The following is a 17,674-nucleotide window of genomic DNA, read 5'->3' as shown; positions in this document are numbered from 1 at the left end:
ACTCTTAGAAATGGGTGCCCCTTCCTCAAGACCCTTTACTTCCACTTGTCAGAAAATTGGCCTGATATGCCTACTTTCTTAGAATAAGATATTTTCTTGATATATGCCTCAAAAATTGTTGTAACAAATATGAAAATCTACAGTGTTATTGTGTGAATGGCGCCCCCTAGGGTTGTGTAGTACACAACACCACAGAGCAGTTTTGTACTGGTTGACCCTCAACACTAACCAAGCCCTTCACTGAATACCACCTCAACGTGAATCCTTTATGCCTATATAGAAAATAATATCAAAATATAATGGTTTCTAAGATCAAAATTGAACATTATTGGGTTTTGTGATTCAGGCTATGTAGTCTTGATAGGCCTGGATTAGAAGCAATCTTTTAAGGTCATTGACTTCCAAGAAGGAATTTATATATACATTCAGGCAGCAGGGATTTCAAAGGTAAATATATTGTATGCACTGTCCTGTTAAAAACTAAGCAGCCATTTAGAGAACGAACAAGTTAGACTCATTTCATTCGGATCCATTTTTCTAGACAAATCGTATAGATCAGAAGCTGAATTTAAGGAAAGAATCTCAAAAAGTTCTTTAACATGGTCAAATCCAGTTGTCCTTCCTCACACCGTCCCTGTATGTGTTTCTTGAATAGTTGCACCTTGTAAAATAATCACTAACGATAGATACAGCTTAATGCATTCCTGGCCTGGTACTCAGCGGAGAACTTCCAGTGTATTATTGCATTTAATCCTACCAGCCACCTTCTGAGGCCCCATTATCACCTCACCCTACAGATGAGTAACCTGGGAATTAGAGAGGTAAACACCAGTAGGTTGAGCAGTCAATGTTCCAACCACTCTCTCGGTATCCATCCTGTCCTCTGTCACTGGTGTATTAGTCTCTCTTGACACTTGCTAAAATGATGACTAGGATGATATAATGAGCCTTCTGGGCTGCTTAGATAACCATTAAACACTGCATCTCTACGTTTTAAGGGCTTAGCTTAGCACTACAAAGCACACATACCGTTATGGGTGGTATTTATCTGTGGGAAAAGTCTGTCACTCAGCATGCTGAACATCGTGTGTGCTCAGAGCAAGGCAGATAGAGCACCATCATTTGACATGTAACTCAGGCAATAATATCATTTCTGGATATGAGGGCAAAGTAGAATTAGCAAAAGATGCAAATTCCAATTTTTTTAATATTCAAAAGATTTTTATAGAAAAATATTTCAGAGCTGAATTAATTCATATCCTTTTTTTTTGGTCAAATAACTAAATAAAATTTTCCCACAATGCCGAAGGTCAATATTTTAATTTATTTAAAGCTCTATTCCACCTCACCTGTCATTGCTGCATTCTTTTAGAAACTCCCCCTAGTGGCCTAGAAGTGTTAGCTTCCTTAACTAGCATACTGGAGGAAGATCTAGGAGTAGAACAGTAATTCATCTTTGCCTACTTTTGAAAATTTAGCCCCTTTAGCCTCATTTTTTAAGATTTTATTTTCCAGTTACAATTGACATTCAATATTATTTTATACTAGTTTCAGGGGTACATAGTGGTTAGACAATTATATAATTTACAAAGTGATTCCCCCCACCCCATCATTCAAGAAACCACTTGGAATCATACCTATTTATTACAATACTATTGACTATATTCCTTACGCTGAACTTTACATTTTGTGACTATTTTGTAACTACCAATTTTCTTTGTCTACTCTTACGGAACAGGTCTCTTACCAAACTGTGATAGAGGAAGTGTGAAACATCAGGTTGAAAACAGCCACATCCCACCCAGTAAGACAAAGACATGAAGGACCCGGTGATTTTTAGGACAACAAGCATTAAGGAAAACCTTTCAGGCTCCTAAACTTCAGGGACTTACTGAGTCCAGGTGTGAGGGCCAACCACACTGACCTCACAGAGCCTTCCTGCGGTCACAATGCTGCAGAGCCGCCCTGGGAGATGCCCCAGAAACAGAAAGACTTCAGTCAGGATTCAATCAATATTCACTAGTACTTCAGCTTTCCAAGAAAGAAAATTTTTTAAAAATCTCTGTTCCCCTTCAAAAAATCAAATCGACAAAAATGAAGCCAGGAAATGAAGCATCATGAGTTCAGGTATTTATCTTATGGATTATTCAAGGTCTCTAAATTTCTCATACTTTATTACCTGACTTATCTTTCATATTACATATAAACAAGGTAATAAATCCCAAAGAAGATTGTTGGATGGCTTAGGCGCAATAGGGTGAGAAACCATTCCCTATTATTTAGAACAGTTTGATCTAAATGAGTGCATTTCAACAAAGTTCTCTAAATGTATAATGGCAGTATCTGAGATGATAAGCTCTTCTGGCTGACTATGGGTGTGATCCAGAGTCTTAAGGAGGGGAGGAAACTGGTGTAAGGAAGCAGGGAAGAGGGGAGTGTCAAACAAATTGGAAAGCTCCCTTTAACCATTGCCGTATGTACGGAAACTGCCTTCATTTAAGAAAAGAAATTACCACTGCAAAAATTCCCGAGCCTTGATTCCTGATCTGATCTGATCTGATTCAGCATTCTGGTTGCCTAGATACAAATGTAAACAAAAGTTCCTCGGGGACTGCAGAGGAACAATCAGATGAACCTGATGGCCCCCTTCCTGGCTCAGCCGGTGACCAAGCAAACAAAGTAAGTGCTTTCAGATTTTCTCACTAAACATGGAATATTTTGTTCAGCGTCTTTAAAGCTCAGCATTGCTTAGAGCATTCTAAGGAATCCTGGAAAAGTTGTTTTTCCTTTCACTCTACCCACATTTCCTGTTTTGTTTTGTTTTTTTTCTGCTTTGGCAAAGTAATGAATGACAGCACAGACTGAATAGCAAAGGGGGCTCAATTTGAGAAAACAATCATTGGACTGACTTTTAATATGTATGGCTAAAAATTAACAAAAATTGATCATTTATTTTTCATTCAAAAGAAACTATGATAAACTTAACGTAGAGATGTTATCTCCAACATGAAAACGAGAATAGCTAAATGGAATTTCTTTTATTGGTACTGTCATATCTTCCCAATAAATGAAAAAGAAAATCCAGAGAAGTGTGTTTAGACTTTGCTTTGTGATCTTCATAACACCTGACCAGCAGATGCAGCTTCTAGTGATGGAGGAAAGCTGGCACACCATCGAGCACTGACTGATGCTTGTATCTATCGGCTGCACCACCTACTAGCTGTGTGACTTTCAGCAATTTCTTAACCTCTTTCTTTTTCTGTGAAATGGGCTAATTAAGCCTATCATTCAAAGAAGTGGGGTTTGTTTTTATTTTATTTTTGTATTGACTCCAAAGTGACATTGCTTAATAAAATTATATAGGTTTTAGGGGTACAATTCTACAATACACCATCTGTACACTGTATTGTGTGTTCACCACCCCAAGTCAAGTCTCCTTCCATCACCATTTATCCCCCCTTTACCCTCCTACCTCCCCCCACCCATACTTCTCTCTAGTAATCACCAAACTGTTGTCCGTGCCCATGAGTCATTTCTTTTGTTTTTCTTTGCTTAATTCCTTCACCTTTCTCAAAATGAGCCATTAAGGTAAAGAGCTCAGCAGGTAGGCAGGACTCCACCAATAGCTATCATATAATTATTATCATTATCTATATGACCTTGAACAAGTCCCATTATTTCTCTGCTCCTCAGGTTCCTCACTTATTGAAATAATCATCTCAGAATCTTTCTCTAATTAAGAAAAATTTCAGTTGTTTAAGGTAACTAACATTATTCTTTTGGTAAAGATAATGATTCCTACTTTACAGAACTGTTGTAAGAAAAAAATCACATGATGTCTGTGAAAGTATTTTATAGGCAAAACCATACAGGACCACAAGGTCTTAGTTTTAATATATTTTTTTGATTATGCTATTACAGTTATCTCATTTTTTCTCCCCTTTATTCCCCTTCACCCTGCACACCCCCACCCACCCGCATTCCCCCCTTTTAGCTCAGTCCATGGGTCATGCATATAAGTTCTTTGGCTTCTACATTTTCTATACTGTTCTTAACCTTCCCCTATTTTCTACCTACTAATTGTGCTTCTTGTTCCCTGTATCTTTTCCCTCTCTCTCCCCCTCCACTCCCCATTGTTAACCCTCGATATGATCTCCATTTCTGTGATTCTGTTCCTGTTCTAGTTGTTTGCTTAGTTTGTTTTTGTTTTTGTTTTAGGTTCAGTTGTTGAGAGTTGTGAGTTTGTTGTCATTTTACTGTTCATAGTTTTGATCTTCTTTTTCTTAGAAAAGTCCCTTTAACATTTCATATAATAAGGGCTTGGTGATGATGAACTCCTTTATCTTTATCTTATCTGGCAAGCACTTTATCTGCAGTTCCATTCTAAATGAGAGCTTTGCTGGATAGTCATCTAGGATGTAGGTCCTTGCCTTTCATGACTTTGAATACTTCTTTCCAGCCCCTTCTTGCCTGCAAGGTTTCTTTTGAGAAATCAGCTGACAGTCTCATGGGAACTTGTCTCCTTTTCTCTTGCTTCTTTTAAGATTCTCTCCTTCTGTTTAATCTTGGGTAATGTAACTATGATGTGCCTTGGTGTGTGCTTCCTTGGGAGGGACTCAATGTTTTAAAGGATTATTATGTAACAGGTGAAAACTGATACATGTAAAAATTCCCAAATAAGCATCAAGTTCTTTGTGAGAATTTTTATGTAATTACATTCTAGCTTGTAGGAATAGGGGTGAAACAAAGCTGACTCCTATGTGCAAATAGCAAAGATATGAAATTTACTATCTTAGATACAGTTTAAAAATGCATGTAAGAAAGAGGAAATGAATGTGTCACAATGTTAATGACTTTTGCTCTCATTCAGCAATTTTCTACCTTGTTCATCTCATGGCACATGTACACTAATTACTAAAACTCTACAGTACACCAAAAAGTATATTTTTCGACAATCTGACAAAAAAAGGAGATATAATTTCGATTCATATCGGGATGCTGAGGGGGGTGCTGGGTAGAGGGGGGCAAAGGAGGGAAATGGGGAACATCTACAATAGCATTAACAATAAAAAAAAGGAGACAAGCCATTCACAAAAGGCCACATATTGTTGTATGTTTCTATATCCATGGAATATCCACAGTAGGCAAATACATAGAGACAGACAGCAGATGAACGGTTGCCAGCGCCTGGGTCAAAGGAAGAGTGGGGAGTGGCTGCTCACCGGGCGTGGAGTTGCCCCTCAGTGTTGCAGACACCGGCCTGCAGTGTCCATGGTGATATGGATGAGATGAGACAAATTCTCATGGACTACAGAAATCCTGTGGAGGACAAGGGATGACACAGCTGCTCTCTCAGTGAAAGAGAGGGCCAGCCCTGTCCCTTGCCTGGACAGGCTTTTATTGGGTTTAATTTGCATAGAAATACAAGCCTTATACATAAAGCTCATCAATCATTGTCAGGCAGAAATGATCAAGCAATAGATAACATTCAAAGAACTATGAGGGCTTATTTAGAGTCAGGGTCAGATAGCTAAAGGGCCATAAGATTTTGGGGAACAAACTCATTTCATGCTTGGACCCTTATCATTTAAATTGAGGCTACTAGCAAAGTAGGTTTCATAGGATTTTATGCATTCTTTCTGAGGCCTGATTGCCCCAGGGAACCCACCCTTTCTAGCACAGGGCCGCACCCACCTCCAGCATTGTTTCAGGCTTAAGGCATTTTTCAGGCTTAAGTCAGGGAGGGGAAGTAAGGCAGCCAAGAGATTAGGAGACTCCTTGAAGACAGAATGAGTACTCAGGCTATGTCAAAGCCCAGGGGTGAGGGTCCATCACCCCCTTTTTCTATAACCCCCCATGTCTTTCGCTGAGGGCCCCTTCGCAACCATGCCTGTCTTAGGTCATCCCTCCCTTGAGGAACCTTACCTGTCACTGGCTAACCAGTCATCCGCCTGGGGCCAAGCACAGTGAGGTGAAAGGGGGCAGAGGCAGTGCCCCTACAAGGAAGACAAGCTTTGTCTCTTAAGCAGCTTCTGGTCCCAAGGTCTTTTTACTCAGCCTTAGCTGCCAGGGGTTACAGTTTCTGAGACCAAGCAGGACAGTTCCCAGCACCTCAAAGGGATGAGAAAATTTTCTTGAAGTAGTTACTGGTGATAGTTACCCAACACTGCAAATATACTAAATACCACAAAATGGTGTACTTAAAATAGTTAAAATGGTAACTTTTATCTTACATGTATTTTATTGTAATAAAAAAACGTATTACCAAAAATATTAAAAATTAATGTAAGGATAAGACAGATTTCCCTGTGAAGTACCTGATGATACATTTTAAACCCATGACCTTTGTTTTAGGTAAGATTTTCTCCAGCCAAAATGTCAACCAAGAATTCTACCGATCTAGTTGAATATGTTGACAAGTAAGTCTGTAAATTACAACTAGTTTAACTATTTACTGTGTTTAATGATTCAGTTAGAGATTAAAGGGGCTGAATGAGATCTATGAGTTCATCCAAACTAGTCCTGTGCTTTTGAAAGAGCCTGCATTACCACCTCAGGAAGTCTCTCTGTCCCATTCCTCTCGGATTGGCAGGGCAAGCTGATTTTACTGTCTCCTCTTTAATAAACCTCATAGGTTCCCATATATTTATGAATAAAATGATATAACATAGGCAAGAAATAACATATAACAGGATCTGATAGAGTTCACAATGACTTTAAAAACGAACCAAATAAATCTTTTAACATTTCATGATACAAAGTCAGGAAAAATGTAAATATATTAATCATCAGGACATTTTGATTGTGCTGTTTACAGTGCCATGTCTAGAGCTCATCCAGGGAAGAGGGACACCCCTGGGACTTGGAAATATAACATTGCTGATACGTGGGCAATGTCCAAAAGATCCTAGAATTCCAGTTTGAAAAGGTGAGGTCCCAGAGGCAAGGCATGTTAAGTTTGCGTTGTTCTCTGTTCCGCTTGCCAGAGGGAGATTTAGTCTAGCACACCAGTTACTGTTTCCAGGGCCTTGGAGTTAGTACCGGGCTTCCCACAGTTCTCTGCATGACCTCAGTCCATCTCACAGTGTCTCCGGGCTTTGGCCCTTTCACTCGCCAAACAAAGAGCTTAAACTAGAAGCTCCCTAGGACCCACTGCAGCTTTGAGATAATTCTGATTCTAAAATATGCAACATGACAGCAGATGGAAATGGCCAAATGAAATGAGTCAATGTGAGGAGAAAAATCTGCATGCTAAATTTCACTGTACAAGCACCTTGAACAGTAAAGATGATACAGTTTTCAAATTCACTCACTTTCCTTATAGTGTGTTCACAATTAAGAATTTCCCTGTCCTTAACCTATTCAATATAATACATTCCAAATAGTATAACCATAGTATTTTGACCCCTTTTCATGCTACCCATAACTTGTATTTGGACTATAATTTAGAGAAAATAAAAGCAAACAAGGAAAAATAATTCTTCACTGTTTAAATATATGACATTTGGATAGAGAACGTTTTTTCTGAGTTAAGGAAAGTGAGTGTGGCATGCACAAAAATGATGACCATTAAGGGGTATTTTAACTACCTGTCATCCAAGGAGAAAGGGAGACCTGTTTCCGCCCACCTTTTCATGTGACCAGGGGAAAATAACAGTCATTCTTCTGATCTATCAAACTCCAAGAAACCTCAGTGGATTTCTTTGGCACAGGCTGGTCACCTACATCCCAGGAGATGAGAGAACAAATTCCTGAAAGATGATAACAGACTTAAACCCAAGGACACTTTTTGCCATTTCTTGGATTCCAGAGAAACTAAACAAGAGAAAGGGGAAGAAATATTCTACAATTCAAAGCAAAAGCATGATGAAGATTATCTGGCCACAACATTTACTTCTACCTTGATCTCCCCAATATCTTTTGCGGCCTAAGCCATGTATCTAGAACGTTCTGTGCACCACCTGAGATAGTCAGTTTTCTCTCCTCTAATCTCCCAGAACAGGCTGCAAGCTCCCTACAGGCAGGGACTCTATGACCTCATGTTTCTGATACCCCTGCTGTCGCCTGCAGGGTACAATGTCGTCTACAGTTCCCCAGGGTACACTGTCGTCTACTGTAGTGGACAGGTTTCATGGGGAGTCATGGAGGGACGATTACATGTTAACAGCTCTCCTTAGAACAGTAGACTCCCAGAGAGCTGATGAACTGGAACAGCAAAATGACATTCGGGCATTTCAAACACCAGTGCAGGTATTTTGAATTGACCTGCTGAATCCAATAAAATGAACATAAAAACAGTCATGTTTAAAGTAACTTCATCCTTCAAGTCACAGTATTCATTGAGTGGCAGCAAATTTATTGATATGCAAATAGAGAGCTTACACAAGTAAAAGTCAGACTCATTAAACTGCCTGAATAAATATTCTCCTAGGTCCTGCCTTATAGATCTACCTAGGTATACTTACAGGTAATACTAAAAACAAGTAACGACAACCGAAAAAAACCCAAAATCCAGCAACAAAAGAAGTAATGCCTGTCCTGTGAACAAGGTTTGGCTGGAGATACGCACATTAAAAAGGCAGGCAGACTGAGGGCCCCTCTCAGTCTCAGGCAGCTGGAGTGACACCCACACACTGTTAGTGCTTCTTCCATGTAGGTCACATTAATAATCCATGGGGCAGGGCAGGCGGGATGCTTGCAGTCACTTCTCTGACAAGTGCGGTGACACTGTATTAGAGGCAGTGAATAATTCTGATTTCCATGTGTTCATTCATAATGGGCAGTCATCTGCTGACTTTTGTAACAGTGTTTCCAATGCTTGTTGAAGCTTAATGGAGCAGAAAGTACCAAAGCTTTTTTTTTTTTCCTTTGATCTTTTTCTTCTGCCAGTGAAAGGGGCAGTGCAGGGAGGTCAGGCACCCCAGGTCTACTCTAGAATCTGCGCCTAACCAGCTATGTGACCTGAGAAAAAGAAAAGTCCCTCTCTTCTCTAGGCGACCTCTGCCTCCGCTATAAGGTGGAGTGGGGGTTAAGGAGTGGGTCATGGGCAGCCTGAGTCCCGAGGGCTGTCTGTGTTCCAGATAAGACCCCGATTTCATTTCCAGGATGCAGATTAGAAAGATGCCTTCTATTTCTCAACTCTGCCCACAATTTCTCATAAATATTCCTTTATGTGGTAAAGTAAGTGCCTAAGATTTAAGAACATACATTGTTTACCCATGGGATTTAATTTTAAATGGAAAAGAAATTCTTCCCGTAAATTAATTTCCATATCTCTTCTTCAGTTGACACTCCCTAAAAAAATGTCTCTTACCACCAAATCAAATAATTTATAAGGTCTCTTCCATTCCTCAGATTCTTCAGTCTTCCAAAATCAGTTATTACCATTTATTCATGTAGCAAATACTTATTGAGTATCTACTATGTGCCAGGCAGTGTGCTAGGAACTTGGAGAGTCACCAGTGAACAAAACAAAGATCCCTGCCCTCGAGGGCTTCTGTCCGAGCAGGAGGAAGGGACGCACGTGGTGGATAGTCTGACAAGGGTGGGCCTTATCGAGCGCTGACTCTTGAGTGGAGACCAGATGAGGGAGTTGGCCGTGTGGACATCTCAAGGAAGAGCAGTTTCCAAGGCAGGAACAATCCTGTGGTGTGGCAGAACGAGCAAGGGGGTGAAGATGGCTGGAATTAAAAGGCGGGAAGTATGAACTTGAACTATGATGCTGTCTGGATGAGAAAAATGAGGTTGTTTTACACTGAGGAGCTGTCTGGGCTGAGCTATAGCTGATATATATCTCAGGTTTCCTCTCCGTAGTAAATTTTGGAAAGATGAGGGTCTGGCTCACAGCCACAAAATGGTATTTAAAGTGTGGATACATAAAACTATCAGTAAGTCAAACAGACAAAATAATCAATGACTAGTGATTTCTCCTTGTGATGGAATATGGCACTCAGGGTCTGGAAAGTATTCACCTTCAAGGGTTTGTTGTCGCACCGGGGCAGATGTGTTATTCTACCATGACGTACTGCGTTCGTTGCTGCCTGATAAAGACGGATGTTTCACATTACCGCACGCAAGAAAGAAGACAAAGCACGGTTGTTCTGACCTTTCATGGGATTAGTCACGTTAGGCTGGAGATTTTCAGGTTTCGCTTTGCAACATCATATCCATCTTTGAGGGCAACTAGTTCCCAGGTAAGAAAGCTCAAACAAGTCTGTACGGCTTGTGAAGAAAGGGAGGTGTGGGGCACTCGGTTAGGTTTTATTACCTGGTGGAGCCTCTCTCACCCTGAGCAGCTAGTTCCCTGGCCCCACTGACCACATTTATTGTTACAGCTTCCAGCTCTCACTCAGCGTTAATCACCTTATTTAATGCTCCCAATAACTCTCACAGGTGAACAATGTTACTATTCTAAACACGAAGACAAGACACTGGGGTTCAGAGGAGTCGAATATTTGCCCAGGGCCACACAATGTTATGTATGACCAAACCAGAAATTTGTGTCTATGCTCTTCAAAGCCCATTTTCTCACACCTCTATCCACACTCCCTACCAGCTACACACATGCCCAGCCTGAGACATCCTCATCTCCAGCTCCTCCCTTGCAACATGGAAGATATAATAATGCAACCAAGGATTTCTGATCTTCCTCCACAGGTGCCCCAGACTCAGAGCATTTTAGGTGCACCCCGGAGGTCCTGCCATCAGCCACAGTGCAATCCTTCATTCTTCCCTCTCTGGCATCTTCTCATTGCCCCCACCTGTGATGGGCAAGACTCTGGGTGTGAGTGGGCATGGCTGCAGGAATTGGCATTACCCACAGTATCTTCCCCCAGATCCGTCAGCACAGGGGCTGCCCAGGTGAAACCTAGTTCTTCCTAGCCCAGGAGGCTCTCTGGACTCTTGCCACACCTAAGAGCTTCTGCTCAAGTGTGAGAACTCCTCTGTGGTAGGACTGAGACCAGTCTCAGTGCCCTAGAGCAGAGACGGCAACCTAGAAGAGGTTAAAGGTAGTAAGTGGCAGCGGCCGAACTTGAACCCAGGTCTTCTGATGTCAAGTACAGTGTCTTTCCCCTGCAGATGCACATAAATAACACACACCCTTCAAAATAGCAAAGTAATATGGAAAAGTGTCCCAGGAGCACTAACATGAGATAGGAACTCCAAAAGTCATCAAAACAATTTGCTGCTGCCGTTTACATACGTTCTCCCTGTAAGTGTAACCCAGACGGCCACTGCCCCTCGTCCACACGGGGCTCTGGACCACATGCCAACCTGCTTGCCTTCGTAAGAAAGCCAGTCACAACAGGTACATCATTAATTCTGTAACTGTATTATTTTCTGAAGTTTTTATTTTTATTTTTCTATTAAATTTATTGGGGCGACATTGGTTAATTAAGATGATACAGGCTTCAGGGTACATTTCTATGATACATGATCTGTATATTGCGCTGTGTGCCCATCACCCACAGTCAGATCATCTGCTGTCACCATATATTTGGCCTGCTTTACCCTTTACTAAATTCACTGAACATGAGGAGCTTGTCTCACACAATTTTTCTCTATAAAAGATCCACAACCAGTTTCTTTCTCCAGTCTCCTCTTGGCCTGGTCACTTTTTGGCATCCTCTCCTTCCCAGACCTCTCCATTCAGACCTTGGTGCTGGCGTAACTCTACTGGCCTCGGTCTGCTTCCTCCTGGACTTCACCCACCAAAACTCGAATTGCTTCCCTCCCCTCCCTAGAACATTCAGCCCTTTATAAAACTCAGCCACAGAGGGTCCTATAGCTACCCAAACCCTCCAGGGTGGTTATAAACAAGCAATAGAGAAACATCAGAAAGTATATTTTCAATTTCATTGCTACACTACACACTCAGATTATTTGTTTGAGGCATCAAAATGTTCTGTAAAACTTCAATATACAATGTCCAGAAAAAGTCCAGCCATTGTTAATATAACAAGATTGGTTTGTGCGACATCAATGTAACCTGGCAGCCAAGGAGAGTGGACTGGAATGTGCATGCATGAACAATGATGACTTTACTGTACTAGTCAGTGGGGGCAGGAGATGCCATTGAGTGAACACGTGTACCATGTGGCCCTCGCATTCAAAATGACTGAGTGAGTAGAGCGATGACTCCGCATCATATTTTGCATTAAGCTTGAACATTCCTCTGTGGAAACCATTCCGATGATTCAGAGGCTACAATTACAGGCAGCTGATTGGCAGCTTGATCGTGATAACACGCCCACTCATGCATCACGTCTCTCTCTCATGCAGAGTTTTTGGCGAAACATCAAATCACCCAGGTGACTCAGCCCCCCTACCACCCAGATTTGGCACTCTGCAACTTCTGGTTTTTCCCAAAACTAAAATCACCTTTGAAAAGGAAGATATTTCAGAGCGTCAATGATTCAGGAAAATACAATGGGGCAGCTGATGGTGACTGGGAGAACTGTGTGAGGTCCCCAGGTGCCTACTTTGAAGGGGACTGAGGCGTCATTGTCCCATGTACAATATTTCTTGTATCCTGTCTCTTCTCCAATAAATGCCTCTATTTTTCATGGTCTGGGGCTGGATACTTCCTGGACAGGACTCTACGCACTGTGAATGCACCTAGTCATGTTAGATCTCACAAAAATGAAAACTTTCTTTAGTTATGCCCTTTCATGTTCTAAAAAAGAGGTTAAATTTTCAATTTTTTTTGTCTTGAGTATTAGAGGTTGCCAAAATGGTTCTCAGACTCTTCTAAGTAAATTTAGTCCTTTCTTCACAAGAACAGAACAAGCAGAGAAGTGAGAGGCTCCATGTACCCATGCATCTGCCAGCGACAGCGCCGCTCGCGTAAGTCACGCCGACGGCACAGCAGTAGAACGCAGCGTCTGTGGAAATCTGTTCAGGTTCAGTTGTCAGCTGCATCATCGGTGATTTACGTACACCCCAAGTCTCTCTCTGAAAGTCCCCAGCGAGTCTTCCTCCGCTGGCTAGTAACTCCATCTGGACTAGTCTGGAACATTCAGTTAAACTTCCTTTCACAGTTAAATTGACATGTAAGTCCCACTGATGCACTGCATGTACTAACGAAGCAGTGTGTGGTTTTCGTTTGCCGAAAGAATCATGGCCACATTTTGCTACAGCAAACGGCCTCGGTTTTTAACCTTTGGATGATTTATGATCTGGACAATGGTGTGACTGGGAAGCTCTCGGAGAAAAACAGACTGTTCACAAGCGTGTGCTTCCAGTTGTTAATTCAGAAAGGCCGATTTGAAAACATTCTCCTTTCTTATGGTACACGCAAATCGAAAAAGATATAAGCTCTGTGTTCGTCTTGTAGGAATCAAGTAAATGGAAGTAAACAGAGCATTATTAGGTTCTTCATTAAGCATCATTAATAAGTTGTAATAATAACACTCCAATTAATAGTAAATCTTAGGTATGAAAAGAAATTTCAAAAAAGAACACTTAAATATAACATAACTTTAAAAAATAAACTTTAAGGAAAAGAAATAACTACAGTTTAGAATTTATGTCACTTAATGTCCCCATGGTTGCAGACAAATACATTTACATAGCACCAGGTGCTACTGTCCTTAGGGGTTTCCTCCAGTGTGCCAAAGAGCAGCCACCCTGAGGCCAGCCATGACAGGCAGGACCACAGGCAGGCATCTGAGCAGGGTGGCAGCCTCGTTTCACTGACATGTCTGCTGGCGTAGGTTGGCTTCCTCACCTCCCTCTGGGTACAGTCCTGACACCAGCCAATAGCACACCAGAAGAGTGAGTGCCCATGGGTCCCCGCTAACCCTGGACTGCAGAGCATCTGTATGGCACATGCTTCTCACACGTCATCTCAGAATTTACAACTGTACCGCGAAGCAGGCCCTGTTAGCCCTGTTTAGAGATGAATGAACAGAAACCCTTGGTTGGGAAGGGGTAGAACCTGTATTCTACCTTCAGTCTATCTTGTCTCTCAACTTGCCAAGGTTCTTCTATATAACTTGAGAAATCATATCCCATATTTCACACTTCAGCACCTTATTCTACAGGGTCTGGCAGACGTAATGCCTGCTTGACTGTGGTTGGTGGGGTATGTGAATGTCTTGCACGAGATGGACAGCAACTTGAACATGTCACCTAAAATGTCATATGGTGAGCTTGAGTGTGATATTGTTATGTTACAGAATTACATGCTTATGATTTTGTAATAAAAGGTTTTGTAATAAAAGGGGCATTATCTGTGCCGAACCCTGTATATCCTGCCTTATAGTATTCCTGACTCACATGACCAGTTTTAAAACAGTGCTGTTCAGTCTTTGGAATATATTAGAATCACATAAGTGCTTATTTGAAATACATATTCTTGCTCTCCTCTTCACATCCCCAAGATTAGGATTTAGTACATGGATGGGAGAGTCAAGGAATCTGTATTTTAACAGCTTCCCTCCCTTCCCCACTCCCATAATACTAATTCAAGTTTCTTTATGAGAAACACTGAATTAGACTAAGTTCCCTGAGGGATGAAAGTATTGTAAAGTGTGTATGGACTAGAATAAACATTTAGTAAATTCTGACAAACTGATACATTTCTATTGCAACTGAAATTTTTATTGGTAAGTTATTAAATACAGATATAGTGTTTTCAGGTGCACATTTAAAAAAAAAAAACCTCCAACCAAAATAGCTTAAATATAAGAGCATTGATTAGTCCACATAAAAAAATCTAGAGTTTGTTTAATAAGAGGCTTAACAACATCATCAAGAACCCTCCTGTTTTTCTATCCTTTCTGCTTGCCATCCTCTTGCCCACCATGATCAGACGGCCCCAAGAATTCCAGGCATCAGGCACAGACTTGACAACATCCAGCAAAGACAAGGAAAGTTTCTTCCTGTGTGTCTCTTCCTGAAGGCAAAGAAACCTTACCCAGAAGCCCACAGTAGGTTTCCCCCATGAGTCTCACTGCCCAGAATTGCTTCACATGCTTCTGCCTAAACCAACTATATCGCGGCCCAGAAGGATGAGACCACCATGATTAGTTTGTCCCCAGCCCCAAAGGACACAGGGGACAGGAGGATGAAGCAAATTAGGCAGAATGGAAGGATGGCTATTGGGAAGGTAAACTACAGCATCTGCCACACTGGGAACTTTGAAGAGAAAATCTAAATTTTGAGAGGAATGCAGCACAATTTGCAAGTCTCACTATGGAACTGAAGACTGAAGATCAAATACCCTTTCACTGACAGATGCGTGCTGCAGACTGTCTAGAGGCCAGAAAGCAGCACTAGCTCGGGAAAATAATGAGAGAATCCCAGTCCGCCACTAGGCTCTGAGTCACCATCGGTGGGGCCGGACATCCTCCTCCCTTCTGCTGGTGACTCAGACAACCAGGGTAGCACTGTCAGCATGCTGGGGATTTAGAGGAATGGGTTTTATCTAGATGAGTAGCCATTTGGTAATTCTCCAGAAGAACATTGCGAGCCAAATGAGTGGTAGATGGAATCTGATTAATGAAACCCGTTAGCAAAGCCTTCTTCATTGCTCGGATGTGCGGGTCATAGGAAAGAGGAGCCTCGCCCAGGCAGAGGCTATTTTATGCTGCGTAAGAGAGGAAACTGTGAATCTTGAAGTTCTAATGGCTTGTAGCTTCATGAAACTACTATTTTCTCCAATTTTCCAACAACTGAGCCATAGGGAGCAAACAGCCAGAGAAGTCAGTCAACAAATGTCTATTGACCACCTACTATGTGTCAGGCACTCTTCTCAGTGTTGGGAACACTGTGTAGCCAGTTAGGGCAACTGCCCAAAAGAAGCTGTTATGCTAGTAATGGAGGGAAGAATACATAAGATTGTTTTTGATAATAACAAATGCCATGAAGAGGATGAAATGGTGTATTATGAGAGAAGGCGACTGAGGAGAAGGCTTGTGTGAGGCAGGGATATTAGAATGGAGACCTAAACAATGAGAAGGATGCAGCCATGAAGTGACCGCAGGAAAAGCCTTCCAAGCAGAAGAAACAGCAGGTGCTGAAACCTGTGCTGGGAACTAGTTTGGTTTGTTTGAGAACAGGAAGAGGGCCTGTGTGGTGGAATGCAAGGGAATGGAAAGAAAAGTAGGAGGAGAAGAGGTTGGAAAGGAGAGCAAAGATTTTCTGCTCATAGAATGGGTAAGCCATCAGAGGGTTTTAAATAGGCAAGTGCTACCATCTACACTTTTAGAAAGACCACTCTAGCTGCTCTGTGGAGGGTGCGCTCTTTGTTAGGACAGAAAGTAGAAGAGAGAATGGCGGCCAGGATTAAGATAGGAAGAACGAACTAAAGAATGAGTGGACATGGAGCATGGGGACGATTCTGTCATTTCTGCTGCCACTCTGTTAAGTCATAAGAGTAGCGTTAATCAAATTGCATCCCCTACTTCTGCTCATCTCTTAGGATAGTAGGGATATAAGAGAGTTAAGGTTAACATTTAATTTTAGAGTCAGACAAACATGAGTTTCAAATTCTGACCTTGATATCTCCAAATTACATGGCCATTCCTTTTTCTGCCTGGTAAATGCCCTTCATCAGCTCTCCCAAATCTCTAGATTCTTTAGCTAATCCCTATGTTATCTTTATCCCATCTTTTATTTTTCTTTCTTTCAGTTATATATTTTTCATGCCTAATATTTCTACTGGTTTACTTTTTATGTTTTCTAGGCTTTTTTTGTTTTTATTTTTAAAATATCTTCCCTTATCTTATGTCATAATATGTTATTAGCCTTTCTAACACTTTCCTACTGCATATATTTTTTTATTTCTCTTCTGTCGGACTCTATTATCCACTAGTTTGTTTCTTTGTTGGCCAGTTTTTAAAAAGACTGTGCTCCTCAAATGTCCTCTTTTTTTGACCTTTGGGTTCATTTTCTCCCAGGGATTGCAGCCTGACGTTGGTCCAATGGAGTGTTGTCAGCCCCACTGGGCTCAGCCTGTAGGGTGTGGACGAGCCCCAGGGACAGTGAAACCATAAATCCATATTCTACAAAAGAATCCCTCATTGTACAGAATAATTTCTCCTATACTTCCCCTTTTGCTCCTTAGGAGAAATAACCTTGGGAAAGCAGTGGCTTTTCCACCTCTGGAGCATGTGGAGATAGAATAGTATAGAAGCAACTGCTCAAGGTCACCTGTTCCCTAGGTGATGGTTATTATTTTTTCAGCTTACCAACACAGGCCTGTGCCTTGCATGATCTTAGTCTTTAGGACACAAACCTGGGTCTGAAATTTCAGGAGAGTAGTGCAGCTTGTCCCGAGGCAATAGGGGGAGCAAAAAAATAGATCTACAATGGTCCCTCCTCCCCATTTCATCCTCCCACAACCACATCTACCTCAGGCCAAAGTGGCCATCTGACTAAAGTTGGGTTGCCCAGGAAACAGACTCTGAGACAGAGACTGGGGAACAGAAGGCTTATCATGGAGCCTCCTGGGATCTATACTTGTGGAAGGGAAGGGAGGGAAACCATTGGGAAGAAAGAAAAGTATTGTGATGCAATACCAAGAAGACATCAGCTGACCCCACGGGGAACTCTGAAGCGGAGATGATCATCAAAGTTGTTCTGAGATAGGGCAAGTGGGCCAGGCCTTTATTATGCCCACACACTGACCATCCACTGAATTTGAGCTGCCCTAGGAAGTGGGCATGAC

At 41.7% G+C, this 17,674-nt stretch overlaps 1 protein-coding gene across 3 annotated transcripts in view; it reads left to right on the top strand.

Moving 5' to 3' along the window:
- Positions 1 to 2,560: 2,560 nt before the first annotated feature.
- The window catches only part of FAM81B (family with sequence similarity 81 member B), a 49,840-nt gene continuing 34,726 nt past the window's right edge, over positions 2,561 to 17,674 (top strand). Inside the window, exons 1-2 of one of the 3 annotated variants that reach the window (XM_053911810.1) lie at positions 2,582 to 2,679; positions 6,355 to 6,419. In XM_053911810.1, the coding sequence (XP_053767785.1) occupies positions 6,376 to 6,419 (44 nt within the window). In that variant the 5' untranslated portion in view covers positions 2,582 to 2,679; positions 6,355 to 6,375. Of the gene's footprint in view, positions 2,680 to 3,726; positions 3,762 to 6,354; positions 6,420 to 17,674 lie in introns of those variants that run through there. The other 2 variants (XM_045197867.2, XM_045197866.2) reach the window with 2 other exon arrangements.

The sequence above is a fragment of the Desmodus rotundus genome, chromosome 1 (assembly GCF_022682495.2).
Source record: "Desmodus rotundus isolate HL8 chromosome 1, HLdesRot8A.1, whole genome shotgun sequence".
NCBI lineage: Eukaryota > Metazoa > Chordata > Mammalia > Chiroptera > Phyllostomidae > Desmodus > Desmodus rotundus.
Note: the sequence above shows the minus strand (reverse complement) of the source record. Positions and strands in the feature narration are given on the sequence as shown.